A 15,342-nucleotide genomic window follows, 5' to 3' on the forward strand; every position below is an offset into this window, starting at 1 on the left:
CCATATTTGGGGAACAAAAGGATTTGAGGGCATGCACATTCCGGGGGTTCATTATTGATCATGAAGGTATCCCACCTCCTTTACTCTTCCCAGAGGTTTTTTGACCTGTCCGCCCAGAAGGAGAACCCAGAGGGCTCAATGGCGTAATCCAGTATCTCATCCATCAACCAGGTCTCCACGAAGCACAAAATGCTACATTCCTTTGTTTCCCACTGGTAGGAAGTTTTGGTTCTTAGTTCGCACAACTTATTGTCCAGGGACTGAATGTTAGCCAGGAGTATGCTAGAGGGTGGCGGCCAATTAGCACACCATCTAAACCTCACCAAGAAGCCGGCCCTTCTCACTCACCTCCAGCGCCACTTCCGAGGTAGCAATTGTGTAGTAGATGAGCCTCCCATTAATCGCGCAAGCAGGGGTTCCCAATGTAGAAAAGGTGGCACATAGTGGGTAAATGCTGTCTTCCCAATGTTCTAAAGGGTCAGCCTATTGTATCTGATGTGACTGTCAGCTACTTGAACAAGAAATGCAAAGGAAATTGTAGAAATTAACAGTATACTATACAGTTGGAATGGAGCTTGCAACACGGTCACCATATGCGGCGCCATCTTGAGTTTGCCAAGATGGCCATCTCCTTCCATGCTTTCCATCTGTGCTGGGTTGAGTGTTGAGCTAGCAACTCAGCCTCATAAAAAAAACAGACAAAAATGCTAATGAAATTGCACCACTAAGCAAGGAAAGGAACAGCAAACAAACTAATAATGTTAAGCTCATGTGTTTGTAATTAACAGGTTTTTCCCTGTTGCCTTTCTTGAAAAGGGAGAGCATATTTGCTGTCTTCTAGTTATCTGGTGCCTCATTTGTGGCCAGTGAGAATTAAAAATTTTCAGCAATCTAACTTTATCTGCTATAGCAGGCTGGGATAAATTTCATCTGAACCTGGGAACTTAACCATTTTTAAGCCCACTGTGGCTCAAGTATTCCCTTTATTTCTGGAGACTTCTACCAATAATTTACCTTCTCATTCACTGAATCCTTTAATTTCAAAATCCATTTCCTTTGTGACTACCAGTGAAAATAACGTGCCACATAAAAAGACTTATCTATAAGATAAAGATGCATAGAGTTGGGCGTAATGTATTAATGTGGATAGAGGATTGGTTAACTGATATAAAGCAGAGAGTTAGGATACATGGGTGTCCAGTTGGCAATCAGTGGTCAACAGTGTGCTGCAGGGGTCAGTGCTAGGACCGCAACTGTTCTTAATATACATTAATGATCTGGAAGAGGGGACCGAGTATAGTGTATCTATGTTTGCTGATGATACTAAATTGAATGGAAAAGGAAATTGTGCAGAAGATACGGAGAGTCTGCAGAGAGTTATAGATAGGTTAGGTGAGCAGGCAAGGGTCTGACAGATGGAGTACAATGTTGGTAAATGTGAGGTCCTCCATTTGGAAGGAAAACAGATTATCATTTAAATGGTAAAAAAAATTGCAGCATGCTGCTGTACAGAGAGTGTGAAGTTCTGTTCTCCATACTTGAAGAAGGATATACTGGCTTTGGGGGTGGTGCAGAGGAGTTTCGGTTGATTCCAGAGACGAGAGGGTTAGACTATGAGGAGAGATCAAGTTGCCTGGGACTGTACTTGCTGGAATTCAAAAGAATGAGAGGAGATCTTATAGAAACATATAAAATTATGAAAGGGATAGATAAGATGGGGGCAGGAAAGTTGTTTCCACTGGTAGGTGAGACTATAACTAGGGGATATAGCCTCAAGATTCAGGGGAGTAGATTTAGGATGGAGATGAGGAGGAACTGCTTTTCCCAGAGAGTGGTAAATCTGTGGAATTCTCTGCCCAATGAAGGAGTGGAGTTTATATCAGTAAATATATTTAAGACAAGGTTAGATAGATTATGGGGAAAAGGTAGGTAGGTGGAGATGAGACCATGGCCAGGTCAGCCATGATCTTATTGAATGGTGGAGCAGCTTGACGAGCCAGATAGCCTACTCCTGCCCCTATTTCTTATGTTCTTATGTTCTAAAATTATTCATTTTGGACTTCATCTAAGCCTTCTAAGTCTGTGCACAGATTGTCCCATTGTCTCTAAGGTGCCCTACACTTTCCTTGGTTATTTTTTTGCCCTTATAAAAAGCCTTTGAATTTACTTTAAACCTGTTCACCATTAATGTTCCATGGCCTCTCTTTGCCTTCCTAATTTCCTTACTAAGCTCCTCCCTGTTTTTTTTAATGCTGAGGTGAATTGAGGCAAAAGAGCTAAAAGGCAGGATTTTTGGAACAATGGGTTCTCTTCTGTGGTGGAAGCAACTGATAAAAGAATGATGGATTGTACTTGAACTGGAAGGTCAAATATTCTTGCAGGGAGGCTTGCATGTTCTATGTGGGAGTGTTTAAACAAGTGAAAAAGGAGTATGGGGCCCAGAGTGTCAGAGCGGCAAGTGGAAATGCTAACTCATATGTAGGATATGGAAACGACAAGAAGAGTGGGCAGAGACAGGAAAAGAAGTATGAGAGGGTTGGCAGGCTTAACTGCATTTATTTTAATGCTAGGAACATCATGGTTAAGGCTCATAGAGTGTAGATCAGCATGTGGGATTATTGTTGCAATTACGGAAACATGAATAAGGGAAAGACATATCTGACAGCTCAATGTTCCAGGGCACAGAAATTTCAGACATGGCTGAGAGTGTACAAAAGAGAGGAAGTGCGCAAGATCATGGAAGGACAGGAATGTGGACAATGGAATGTGGAGAGCAGAGGGGAGAGAAGCTAATGGGAAGAGTGTGTGTGTTATGGGCAGATGGAGAGGATGGGGAAAAGAAGAGAGATATAGTGATGGGGACCAGGTGGATCAGGAGAGAGAATGTGTACAGAGTGGCTGTGGAGAGGATGTTTCCTATGGTTGGGTAGTGTAGGACCAGAAGAAACAGACTCAGAATAGAAGGACATCCATTTAGCCAGAGGGTTAAATGGAATTTCTTTAGCCAGAGGGTTGTGAATGTTTGGAATTCATTGCCACAACTAGCTGTGGAGGCCAAGTCATTAGTTATATGTAAAATGGAGGCTTATAAGTTCTTGATTAGTCGGGGCATCAAAAGGGTTGGAGAGATGGCATGAGAATGGGGTTGAGAGGGAATAATAAGTCAGCCATGATAAACTGATGGAGCAGACTCGATAGGCTGAATAGCCTAATTCTTCTCCGATGTCTTATGGTCTTAAAAGAGAAAAGGGACAGAGGGGAAGCAATTACAGGTACCCATCATCTTCAACCTTATGTCACTTCCACCTATCACCTTTCATCTTCTGACATCATCCCCACTCTCCCCTCTCTCAATTATCGATCACCTACTTGGATCAATCTATCACTTGCCAGCTCTTGCTCCATTCCTTCACTCCACCTTTTATATCTCCTCCCTACATTACAGTCCAGATGAAGAGTTCCGACCCAAAAAATTGCTGAGGTACTTAATGAATACCTCGTTTCAGTATTCACTACAGAAAAGGATCTTGATGAATGTAGGGATGTAGTGGACTAAAAAGCTTGTGAATGCAGATATTAAGAAAGAAGATGTGCTGGAGCTTTTGGAAAGCATCAAGATGGATAAGTCACCAGGACCGGATGGGATGTACCCCAGGCTACTGTGGGAAGCGAGGGAGGAGATTGCTGAGCCTCTGACAATGATCTTTGCATCATCAACGAGGATGGGAGAGGCTCCAGAGGATTGGAGGGTTGCGGATGTTGCTTCCTTATTCAAGAAAGGGAGTAGGGATAGCCCAAGAAATTATACGAGGGGTGATTGATAAGTTCATGGCCTAAGGTAGAATGAGTCAATTTTAGAAAACCTAGCACATTTATTTTTCAACAGAGTCCCCTCCTACATTTACACTCTTCGTCTAGCGGTCATGGAGCATACAGATCTTGGACCTCCAGAAAGTGTCTACAGCAGGGGTAATTGATAAGTTCATGGCCTGAGGTGGAAGGAGATGAGTTAGACAGCCCTTGTTACATGCACATGCAGTTCAACTCTTTGAGTGATTATGCAGAAAGTTTGAAGTTAATAACTCATCCGGGTGATTGATAAGTTCATGGCCTAATGTAGAAGGAGATGAGTTATTAACTTCAAACTTTCTGCATAATCACTCAAAGAGTTGACCCTCATTTGTATGTAAAGAGAGCTGTACAACTCATCTCCTTCTTCCTTAGGCCACGAACTTATCAATCACCTCTTGTAAATGGATTTTAGCAAGGCATTTGATAAAGGTACCCCATGCAAGGCTTATTGAGAAAGTAAAGAGGCATTGGATTCAAGGGGACATTGCTTTGTGGATCCAGAACTGGCTTGCCCACAGAAGGCAAAGAGTGGTTATAGACAGGTCATATTCTGCATGGAAGCCGGTGTCCAGTGGTGTGCCTCAGGGATCTGTTCTGGGGCCCCTACTCTTTGTGATTTTTATAAATGACCTAGATGAGGAAATGGAGGGATGGGTTAGTAAATTTGCTGATAACACAAAGGTTGGGTGTGTTGTGGATAGTGGGGAGGGCTGTCAGAGGTTACAACGGGACATTGATAGGATGCAAAATTGGGCTGAGAAGTGATAGATGGAGTTCTACTCAAATAAATGTGAGGTGGTTCATTTTGGTAGGTCAAATATGATGGCAGAATATAGAATTAATGGTAAGACTCTTGACAGCATGAAAGATCAGAGGGATCTTGGGATCCAAGTTCTTAGGACACTCAAAGCTGCTATGCAGGTTGATTCTGTGGTTAAGAAAGCATACGGTACATTGGCCTTCATCAACAGTGGGACTGAGTTTAGGAGCTGAGAGGTCATGTTACAGCTATATAGGACCCTGGTCAGACCCCACTTGGAGTATTGTACTCAATTCTGGTTGCCTCACTATAGAAAAGATGTGGAAACCATTGAAAGGGTGCAGAGGAGATTTACAAGGATGTTGCCTGGATTGGGGAGCATGCCTTATGAAATAGGTTGAGTGAACTCGGCCTTTTCTCCTTGGAGCGACGGAGGATGAGAGGTGACTTGATAAAGGTGTACAAGATAATGAGAGGCATTGATTGTGTGGATAGTCAGAGGCTTTTCCCCCAGGGCTGAAATGGCCAGCATGAGAGGGCATAGTTAAACGGTGCCTGGAAGTAGGTAGAGAGGAGAGGTCAGGGTAAGTTTTTTATGCAGAGAGTGGCGAGTGCATGGAATGGGCTGCCAGCAGCGGTGGTGGAGGCAGAAACTATAGGGTCTTTTAAGAGACTTTTGTATGGCTACATGGAGCTAAGAAAAATAGAAGGCTATGGGTAAAGCCTAGGTAGTTCTAAAGTAAGGACGTGTTCAGCACAGCTTTGTGGGCTGAAGGGCCTGTATTGTGTTGTACGTTTTCTATGTTTCTATGACTATTTTCCTCCACACATAAGGTCTGTCCCACTGAGCTCCTCCAGCATTTTGTGTATTGTTCCAGGTTCTAGCATCTGTTGAGTCTTGTGTTTACAAAGTTTCTTTACAAAGCCACCATTCTAATTTCAAACTGATTACTGCTTGCAATTTATTTTAAGAGTTGAGGACTGGTTCTTGTTTGAATTAATGCTTGGTACATCAACAGAACTCCGGAATCCCTGAGTTTTTTGATGAGGCAACAAGGGTAATTTATGAAGGGAAAGCTGTGGATGTTGTCTACGTGGATTCTAGTAAGGCATTTTACAAGGTTCCTCATGGGTGGCTCATCCAGAGGATTAAAATGCATGGGATTCATGCTGAATTGGCTGTTTAGATTCAGAACTGGCTTGCCCCTAGAAGACAGAAGCCAAAGGGACTTATTCTAGCTGCAGGTCTGTGATCAGTGGTGTTCCACAGGGCACATGAATGTGAGTAAAATGAAAGAATATGGACATTGTATAGGCAGAAGGGATGTAATTATTAATTTCCTGTTATAGTGTTCCTATTTCTATGTTCTAATATCACCTCTATATCACATCTGAAAAACTGATAATCAGGAACTGCCAGTCCTGTTGGAAATGAGCATAAATTAAGAAAGCCAAGTACTATTTCCTAGCATATTTTCAATGTGATTATTTTTCAGACTGGTGAGTTGTGGACGGTAGTGTTCTCCAGTATTAGATGCATAGGATATTGTTCCTTTTGATATACTGTATATAGATGGATATAGGATAGATATAGATCTCGAGTAAAATGTCCAGGACTGTGGATGATACTAAACTTGGAAGTGCTGTAAACTGTATGGGGAATGGCAATGGACTCTTCAGCTGAAATACAGGAAGAGATAATATAGGCTAAGTGGCAAGGTTCTAAACAGCATGTACAAATAATGTGTGTGCATGTGTGTCAAGAGAACGTATTGAAGGTGGTTACCAACGTAAACACAGTGTATTCATAAATAGAGACACAAAGCAAAAACTCCGGAATTTTACACTATACTTTGCAGAACACGGGCTAGACCAAATATAGTGTATGAAAGCAATTAATTCCAGTTACCACAGTTCAGGAATAAAGAGTTTGGAAAAGACTTACTAAATTGACAATGGTGATGAAGGATTTTAGAATATATCCAGAAAGGAGAAGGTAAAATTGTATCTGCAATTTGCCTGCAGTCAAAAAATGTCAATGGTAGATGCCATCCCCCTTGCCCTACACTGATCTCTGGAGCAAAGACACCTAAGTCGAACTCCTAAATATTGACTACAGGTCTGCCTTCAATACTATAATTCCAAACAATATTACTTCCAAACACTTAGACCTAGGATTCAGTATCTTCCTTTATATTAGATCTTTGACTCTCTGACCAACATACCATAATCAGTAAGGATAGACAGCAATTACCTTTAACACTGGTGCCCCACAAAATTACATCTTCAGCTTCTTACTGTACTTTGAATAAACCCAGGACTGTGTGGCCAGATTTTTCTCTTACTCCAGTCACAAATGACACTACCATAGTGGGCAGATCTCAAATAACAATGAAATAGAATAGAGGGGGGAAATAGAGAGCCTAGTGGCATGATGTCAAGACAATAAATTTACCTTCAATGTCAGCAAAACAAAAGAGCCAGTTATTGACTTCAGGAAACAGATGTCCTTGTTTGTATAAGTGGTGCTGAGGTGGAGATTGTTGAGAGATTTAAATTTCTAGGTGCAAACATCACCAACAGCATTTTGTGGTCCAATCATGTAAGATTTTCGATTTAAGACCATATAAGATTTTAGACTCTGTGGTCAAGAAAACACACTAGAACCTCAACATTTGGCATGTCTCTGTTGACCCTCATCAATTTTTATAGATGCACCACAGAAAGCATCCTATCTGGATGCATCACAATTTGGTATGGCAACTGCAAGATTGTAAGAAATTGAAGAATGTTGTGGACATAATCCAGTATTCAAAAAAACAGCCTCCCCTCTATGGATTCTTTTTACACTTTCCACTGCCTTGGGAAAGCAATTGTCATAATCAAAATCCCTCCCTTCCCAGACATTCCCTATTACCATTATCTAAAAGATACAATTGCTTGAAAACATGCACCACCAGTCTCAAGAATATCTTCTATCCTGCTGTTATAAGTCTTGGTCAGACTTCTTAGATATACAGATGAACTCTTGAACTCACAATCTACCTCTTCATGGTTCTTATGCCTTATTGTCCACCTGCACTGCGTTTTTGCTATAACTGTAACACCATTTTGTGCCTTATGCTATTACTTTTCCCTTTGTATTACCTTGGTTCCTTATGTTTTGAAATAATCTGTAAGTTTGACAATCTGTATGAAAGGCAGATGGAATACAATATCAGGAAGTGTATGATCATGCACTTTGGTAGAAGGAATAAAAGCAGAGACTATTTTCTAAATGGAGATAAAATTTTAAAAATCCGATGTACAAAAGGATTTGGGAGTCCTCATGCAGTGTTCCCTGAATGTTAATTTGCAGGTTGAATCAGTGGTGAGGAAGACAAATGCAATGTTAACATTCGTTTTAAGAGGACTAAAATATAAAAGCAAGGTTGTAATGCTGAAGTTGTATAAGGCACTGGGGAGGCCTCACTTGGAGTACTATGAGCAGTTTTGGGCCCTTCATTTAAGAAAGGATGTGCTGACATGAGAGAGGGTCAATAGAGAGGAGGTTTATGAGAATGATTCCAGGAATGAAAGGGTTATCATATGAGCAGCGATTGAAGGCTCTGGGATATTCATTGGAATGTAGAAGATTGATATGGGATCTCATTGAAGCCTGTTGAATGTTGAAAGGCCGAGATTGAGTGGATGTGAAGAGAATGTTTCCTTTGGTGTGTGAGTCTAGGATCAGAGTGCGCAGCCTCAAAATAGAGTGACTGCCATTTAGAACAGAGTTAAGGAGGAATTTCTTTACCCAGAGGGTGGTGAATCTGTAGAATTCATTGCCACAGGCAGCTGTGGAGGAGGGGTTGCTGGGTGCATTTAAGGCGCAGGTTGATAAATTCTTGATTAGTCAGGGCATGAAATTAGGAGGAGAAGGTAGGATAATAGGTTTAAGAGGGAAATGAATCAGCCATGATGAAATGGCAGAGCTGACTCGATGAGCCGAATGGCCTAATTCTGCTCCTATGTCTTATGGTCTTTAGTACATGGGAGTAACGGAGAATGAAGGCATGCAAAACAAGATTTTTCACAGTATCCCTGTACATGTGACATTAATGTGATGGGAGGACTATGATTCTTGGGTGTTGTAACAGTATGCTTCTATAAAATCACTTTTAGCTAGATTCAGCAACAAATTCTGCCTGATATGGGCTATACTAATTCTAATTTCTATTACCTATGTTAGGATTCAAATATGGCACACATTGATAAACAATGAAATTTAACTGAAATGAAACACAATATTACAAACAAGCAGTGACAAAACTCATATCTTTCATACAAGATGCAACTTTATACAGTCTTTTGGATATGAGAATACTGTGTGATTACCAGAAATTTTACATTGTTGCTTGATTTTTTTGGAGCAGTAATCTGGCCTCCTCTTTTTCTTATTCTTTAGATTTACAGTACTAAATTCCAAAAAAAAACCTCTATCCAAGTCCTTCCCAAAACACAGTCCTGCCATCTGCCTGTACTGGATAGTGGATTCAGGATCATGCAATTTCTGGAAACTTCCCACTCACTTCATTTGCTGAAGACATTTAAAATGTTAATATTTCAACAAGATTTTTCATCAGAAAGTTGGGTGATAGGGCAAGATGAGAAACACAGAAGAAGGGAGGGAAGTGGGAGGTAGGAAGGGAGAAACAAGTAGAGAAGAGAGAAGAGGAAGTAGGTAAGAAATAAATAATTTATTTAGAATGATCAGAGAAGACAGCAATCAATACCTGAATCAATACCATCTATCCTCCAGAATTCTCACAGTAGCCTATGATCATTGAATAGAAAACTTGATCACTCCATGTAGGACTCCCTCATTGTCCTACCCACACTCCACTCTTCCAACTACTCAAAGGTTTGTTATATATTTGGGACCCAAGAGGTTATCTTCAAATAGTATGCTTAATTGGTTGAAAATGTCAGTACCTTTATATCCTGTTTGCTCTTTACAAAGAAAAATTGTGAATTTGATTTAACTTCCTTTTTGCCTTGTAATATAAAGATATCATAATTTCACTGTGATTAATTTTATGATAATTGTATAATTGGTTGCTATTATAGGTGCTACATCACTTTAGCTCAGGCTTTGTGGATGAACATGGGAGGTGCCCCTGCTGGACCTGCTGGTACTGGCAAAACCGAGACTGTGAAGGACATGGGCAAAGCTCTTGGAAAATATGTAGTGGTGTTCAATTGTTCAGATCAAATGGATTTCAGAGGATTAGGAAGAATTTTCAAAGGTATATAAAAGAGCAAAAGTGCTTTATCCTTTACAAAATAAAGGAAGGAGTCTGTATGACCGTGTCTGAATTATTGTTTGTTACTAACTCACAACAGAATATATGTTGAATTTGATGTGTATGATTTATTTCCTCTACAACAGCAACACTGAATGTAGATCAGATCATTACTTTGCTGGAACATTAATATTAATGTAGCGACAAATGCTGGTGATATTAAATCTGATTCGGATTCATTCTGCATGTGTGACCTTTATACTTTAGGCATTTTCTGTTTCAATTTGCAATTCAATTGTGCTCAACCTCTGAAATGATTACATGAAAGATGAAGACAGCTCCTGTAACACCTTATGTACCTAATTGACAATGTTTTCCATATAAGTTCAAACAGGTCGGTTAGACAAAGAACCATCAGTGGAGGTTTGGGAGACCGTTTCACTGAACACCTATGCTCGGTCTGCCAGAGAAAGCAGGATCTCCCAGTGGCCTCACATTTTAATTCCACTTCCCATTCCCATTCTGATGTGTCTATCCATGGTCTCCTCTACTGTCAAAATGAATCCAAACTCAGGTTGGAGGAACAACACCTTATATACCAGCTGGGTAGCCTCCAACCTGATGGCATGAACATTGACTTCTCTAACTTCCATTAATGCCCCTCCTCCCCTTCTTACCCCATCCCTGACATATTTAGTTGTTTGCCTGTTCTCCATCTCCCTCAGGTGCTTTCCACCCCCCTCCTTTCTTTCTCCCGAGGCCTCCCATCCCATGATCCTTTCCCTTCTCCAGCTCAGTATCACTTTCGCCAATCACTTTTCCAGCTCTTAGCTTCATCCCACCCCCTCCGGTCTTCTCCTATCATTTCGCATTTCCCCCTCCCCCCCAACTACTTTCAAATCTCTTAGTATCTTTCCTTTCAGTTAGTCCTGACGAAGGGTCTCAGCCCAAACGTCAACAGTGCTTCTCCTTATAGATGCTGCCTGGCCCTCTGTGTTCCACCAGCACTTTGTGTTGTTTGAATTTCCAGCATCTGCAGATTTCCTCGTGTTTGATCAGTGGATGTTGTTTTCTTGGATTTTCAGAAGGTCTTTGACATGGTACTGCTGATGAGACTGCTTATAAAGAGCCCATGGAAGGATAGAGATTGGCTGACTTTCAGGAGGTGAAGAGTGAGAATAAAGGAGCCCTATTCTGGTTGGCAGCCAGTGACTGGTGGTGTTGCACAGGGGTCATTATTGGTTTTGCTACTTTTCATGGTATATGTCAACGATTTGGATGGCTTTCTGGCCAAGTTTGCATACAATACAAAGATAGTTGGAGGGCTAGGTAGGGTTGAGGAATCAGAGAGTCTGCAGAATGACATAGACAGATTGGGAGAATGGGCAAAGAATGGCAGAAAGAAGATATTGTAGGGAAGCATCTGGTCTTGCATTTTGGTAGAAGGAATAAAGGTGTAGGTTATATTCTAAATGGTGAAAAATTTCAAAAATCAGAGGTGCAAAAGGATTTGGGAATCCTTGTGCAGAATTCCCTAAAGGTGAACTTGCAGGTTGAGTCAGTGTTAAGAAAGACAAATACATTGTTAGCATTCATTTCATGAGGACTTAAAATATAAGAGCAAGGAAGTAATGCTGGGACTTTATAAGGCATTGGTCAGAACACATGGAGTATTATGAGCAGTTTTGGGCCCCTTATCTAAGAAAAGATGTGCTGCATTGGAGAAGGTCCAGAGGAAGTTTGCAAGAATGCTCCCAGGAATGAAAGGGTTAATATAAGAGTGTTTGATGGCTCTGGAGTTTAAAAGAATGAGGTAGGGGGATTTCATTGAAACCTATCGAATATTGAAAGGCCTAGACAGAGTGGATGTGAAGATGATGATTCTTATCATGGGTGAGTCTAGGATAGGGTTCGGCAACCCGCGGCTCCGGAGCTGCATGCGACTTTTTCATCTTTTGCTGCGGCTCCCTATGGCTTTGGAAAATAAATGATGAGTATTTAATTAAAATGTATTTTATGTTAGATTGTTAGTTTTTGAAATGTAATTCTAAATTTGATTATGGTGATCATGTATAATCTAAATAAAATGTGTTTTTGTCGCTATTAATATACGTCACCACGGCCAATGCCTGACATCCGCCAGTGCGCGATTTCTTTAATTTTTCAATCCAAGGTAGGCTACCTATGGAGAATTGTAAAAAAAGAAAAGTGACTGAAGAAAACAGAACGTTTAATGATACGTGGGCAGATTCATTTGCTTTCACTGCTGACGAGACTGGTTTACTGGTATGCTTAATATGCAATGAGAAACTAGCAAACAACAAAAAGTCAAAAGTCGCAAGACATTTCCAGAATAAACACGCAGCCTTTGCTCAAAAATATCCGGATGGAGATGAGAGAAAAAAAGCCGTTTCGGAACTGATGCGGAAGGTTGATCTGAGCAAAAATCATTTCAAGAAGTGGATAAAGTCTGGAAAATCAACGACATATGCTAGTTTTGTTGCCGCTCAAGAAATAGTCAGGCACTGAAGCAGTTTACAGATGGTGAATATATAAAAGAATATTTCATTAAGATTTCAGAACATCTATTCACGGACTTTAAAAACAAGAGTGAAATTGTGCAGAAAATCAGGGATATGCCCCTCTCTGCAAAGACTGTCAAAGACAGAACCATAAAAATGGCAGAAGACATCACAAGACAGCAAATTAAAGACATCAATTCAGCTGTGGCCTACTCGATTGTCTGTAACGAGTCTAAAGACAAAGGTGATATTGAACAAATAGCGCTGTTCTGCCGGTATGTAAACTCTGCCGAGCCACAGGAAGAAATGATTGAGTTGATACCTCTAAAAGGCCAAACACGGGGGGAGGACATCTGTGAGGCTGTCTTGAATTGTTTAAGAGCCGAAGTAATAAAGACCACCCACCTGGTGTCAGTAGCTACTGATGGGGCAGCAAGTATGACAGGAGCGCACAAGGGATTTGTGGCTTTACTGCAGAAGTCGCTGGACAGAAAGCTGCTGACTTTTCACTGCATCTTGCACCAAGAGGTGCTGTGCGCTCAAACATTTCCTCCGGAATGCACAGAAGTAATGGATGTTGTCATTCAGATTGTCAATAAAATAATGGCAAAAGTTTAAATCACCGTCAATTCCGTTTGTTACTGGACAAGCTGGAAAGCACATATTCTGATCTCCTGCTGCACAACAAAGTCCGGTGGCTATCAAGAGGGGAGGTGCTGAAATGCTTTGTCGCGTGTCTGGAAGAAGTGAAAACTTTCCTGGGCAGCAAAGGTCTCACCTTTCCTGAGCTGGAACAGCCAGAGTGCCTGTAAAAGCTACACTTCATGGTAGACATGACAGCGCACCTGAACACGCTGAACAAGGCACTTCAGGGGAAAGGACGCACAGCCCTGCACATGTTGGAGGATGTTTTGGCATTCGAGCGCAAGTTGACAGTGCTTGCCAGAGATTTACAGAAAGCCACATTGTCTCACTTCCCCAATTTGAGAGAGTTCAAACAAGCTCACGACATGATAAATTCGGAGTATTTACATTCTGCAATCATCGCAATGCAAACATCATTTGGGAAACGGTTCTGTGAGTTCGGAGAGGTAAAAAACACATTATCCTTCCCGGTCACTCCCCTAAGCATCGATCCATCCCTACTGAATACGACTGCATTGGCAGGTGTGAGTCAACCTGATCTTGAGATGGAACTGGACGACATAGCCGACAAAGAGATATGGGTGTCCAAGTTTAGACACTTGACAGCAGACCTTGAAGATGTTGCCCGTCAGGAGGCCGTTCTTGCTCAGAATCACAAATGGAGTGATATTGAAAACCTCCCTAAACCGGACAAACTTGTGGTCGAAACATGGAATGCTATCCCTGACATTTATGTAAACCTTAAAAAGTATGCGCTTGGAGTCCTGTCGATCTTTGGATCCACATATGTATGTGAGCAGGTGTTCTCCAACATGAACTTTATTAAAAACAAACATCGCACACGCCTCACAGATGACAGCTTGCGATCCTGTGTAAAGATGAAGGTGACGTCATACAGCCCTGATGTGCAGACGCTGTGCGCTGAGGTCCAGGAGCAGAAATCCCATTAACCAAGTATGATAAGTATTGTAATTGCCTATTATTTTATGTATATTCATATTTTTTCATTGTTCAGTGAAATAGTCCTTTTATTTTTCAGGTTGACAGCTGGCTGACGTTATTTTTGGTTTGCTGCTGGCAGACAATTTAAGTTCGGCGTTTTTCATAAATACAAGAAGGACTCAAATAGACATTGATTATTTTACTTAAAAGTAACCTTCAACCCAACGTCTTTTTTTCCAGAGTTCAAAATGTTTTTGTTGCATGCAGAAATGTAATTTCGTTTTCTCTGCAGGAATTCATTGATTTCATAAATGCAACACATTATAGTTTGTTTATACATAGTATAAAGGCAAAAAAAACATTGTATGCAGTGTTATTTCATTTCAAATGTCAAACGGGTTTTGTGGCTCCCAGTGTTTTCTTTTCTGTGGGAAACGGGTCCCAATGGCTCTTTCAGTGGTAAAGGTTGCCGACCTCTGGTCTAGGACAAAAGAACACAGCCTCAGAATAAAGGGGTGTCAATTTAGAACAGAGATGCGAAGGAATTCCTTTAGCCAGAGAGTGGTAAATTTATGGGGCTTTTTGCCAGGGACAGCTGTAGAGACCAAATCATTGAGTATATTTATAGCGTAGGTTGATATGTTCATGACAAGTCAGAGCATCAAAGGTTATAGAGAGAAGGCAAGAGATGGGATTGAGAGGGATAATAAACCAGCCATGATGGAATGATAGAGCAGACTCAATGGGCCAAATGGGATTATTCTGCTCCTATGTCTTATGATCTTATGGTCTAAGACATTTAGCAAAATACTGCCTGGCTTAGAAAGTGTGAGCTTTAAGGACAGGTTGGACAAATTTGGGTTATTTTCTCTGGAGTGTCTGAGGTTGAGGGGATAGATGCCTAAAAAAGCGTAGATATTCAGGATCGTTTTCTGAAGTTAGAAATGTCAAGTCCTAGAGGATATGCATTTAAGGTGAGAGGATGGAAGTTTAAAGGAGGTGTGGAAGACACGTATTTTTACACAAAAAATGGTAGGTTCTTCAACATGCCGCCAGGGAAAGTGGTGATAGCAGATACAATGGTGGCCATTAGATAGATGCATGAATATGCAGGGATTGGAGGAATTATAGATCATGTGCAGGCAGAAAAGGATTAGTCTAATTTGCATTCTGTCCAAAAGAATTGTTCATGCGCTATCCTGTTCTATGTTCCTCCTCATTTAGTTTGTTAGTTATCCCAGTCCTCCTCTAACAAAGCTTTCCTGACATGGTGGACGCCACTACCTTTTAACTTACTATCAATAAAATACTGAGTAGCAGATAGAGCACAATGTAA

General features: G+C 41.0%; 1 protein-coding gene across 1 annotated transcript in view; it reads left to right on the top strand.

Moving 5' to 3' along the window:
- The window catches only part of LOC132401348 (dynein axonemal heavy chain 8-like), an 895,336-nt gene that overhangs the window by 528,912 nt on the left and 351,082 nt on the right, over positions 1–15,342 (top strand). The window contains exon 44 of the mRNA XM_059983478.1: positions 9,722–9,900. Coding sequence (XP_059839461.1) covers positions 9,722–9,900 — 179 coding nt within the window. The remainder of the gene's footprint in view (positions 1–9,721; positions 9,901–15,342) is intronic.

Source organism: Hypanus sabinus, chromosome 10 (assembly GCF_030144855.1).
Source record: "Hypanus sabinus isolate sHypSab1 chromosome 10, sHypSab1.hap1, whole genome shotgun sequence".
NCBI lineage: Eukaryota > Metazoa > Chordata > Chondrichthyes > Myliobatiformes > Dasyatidae > Hypanus > Hypanus sabinus.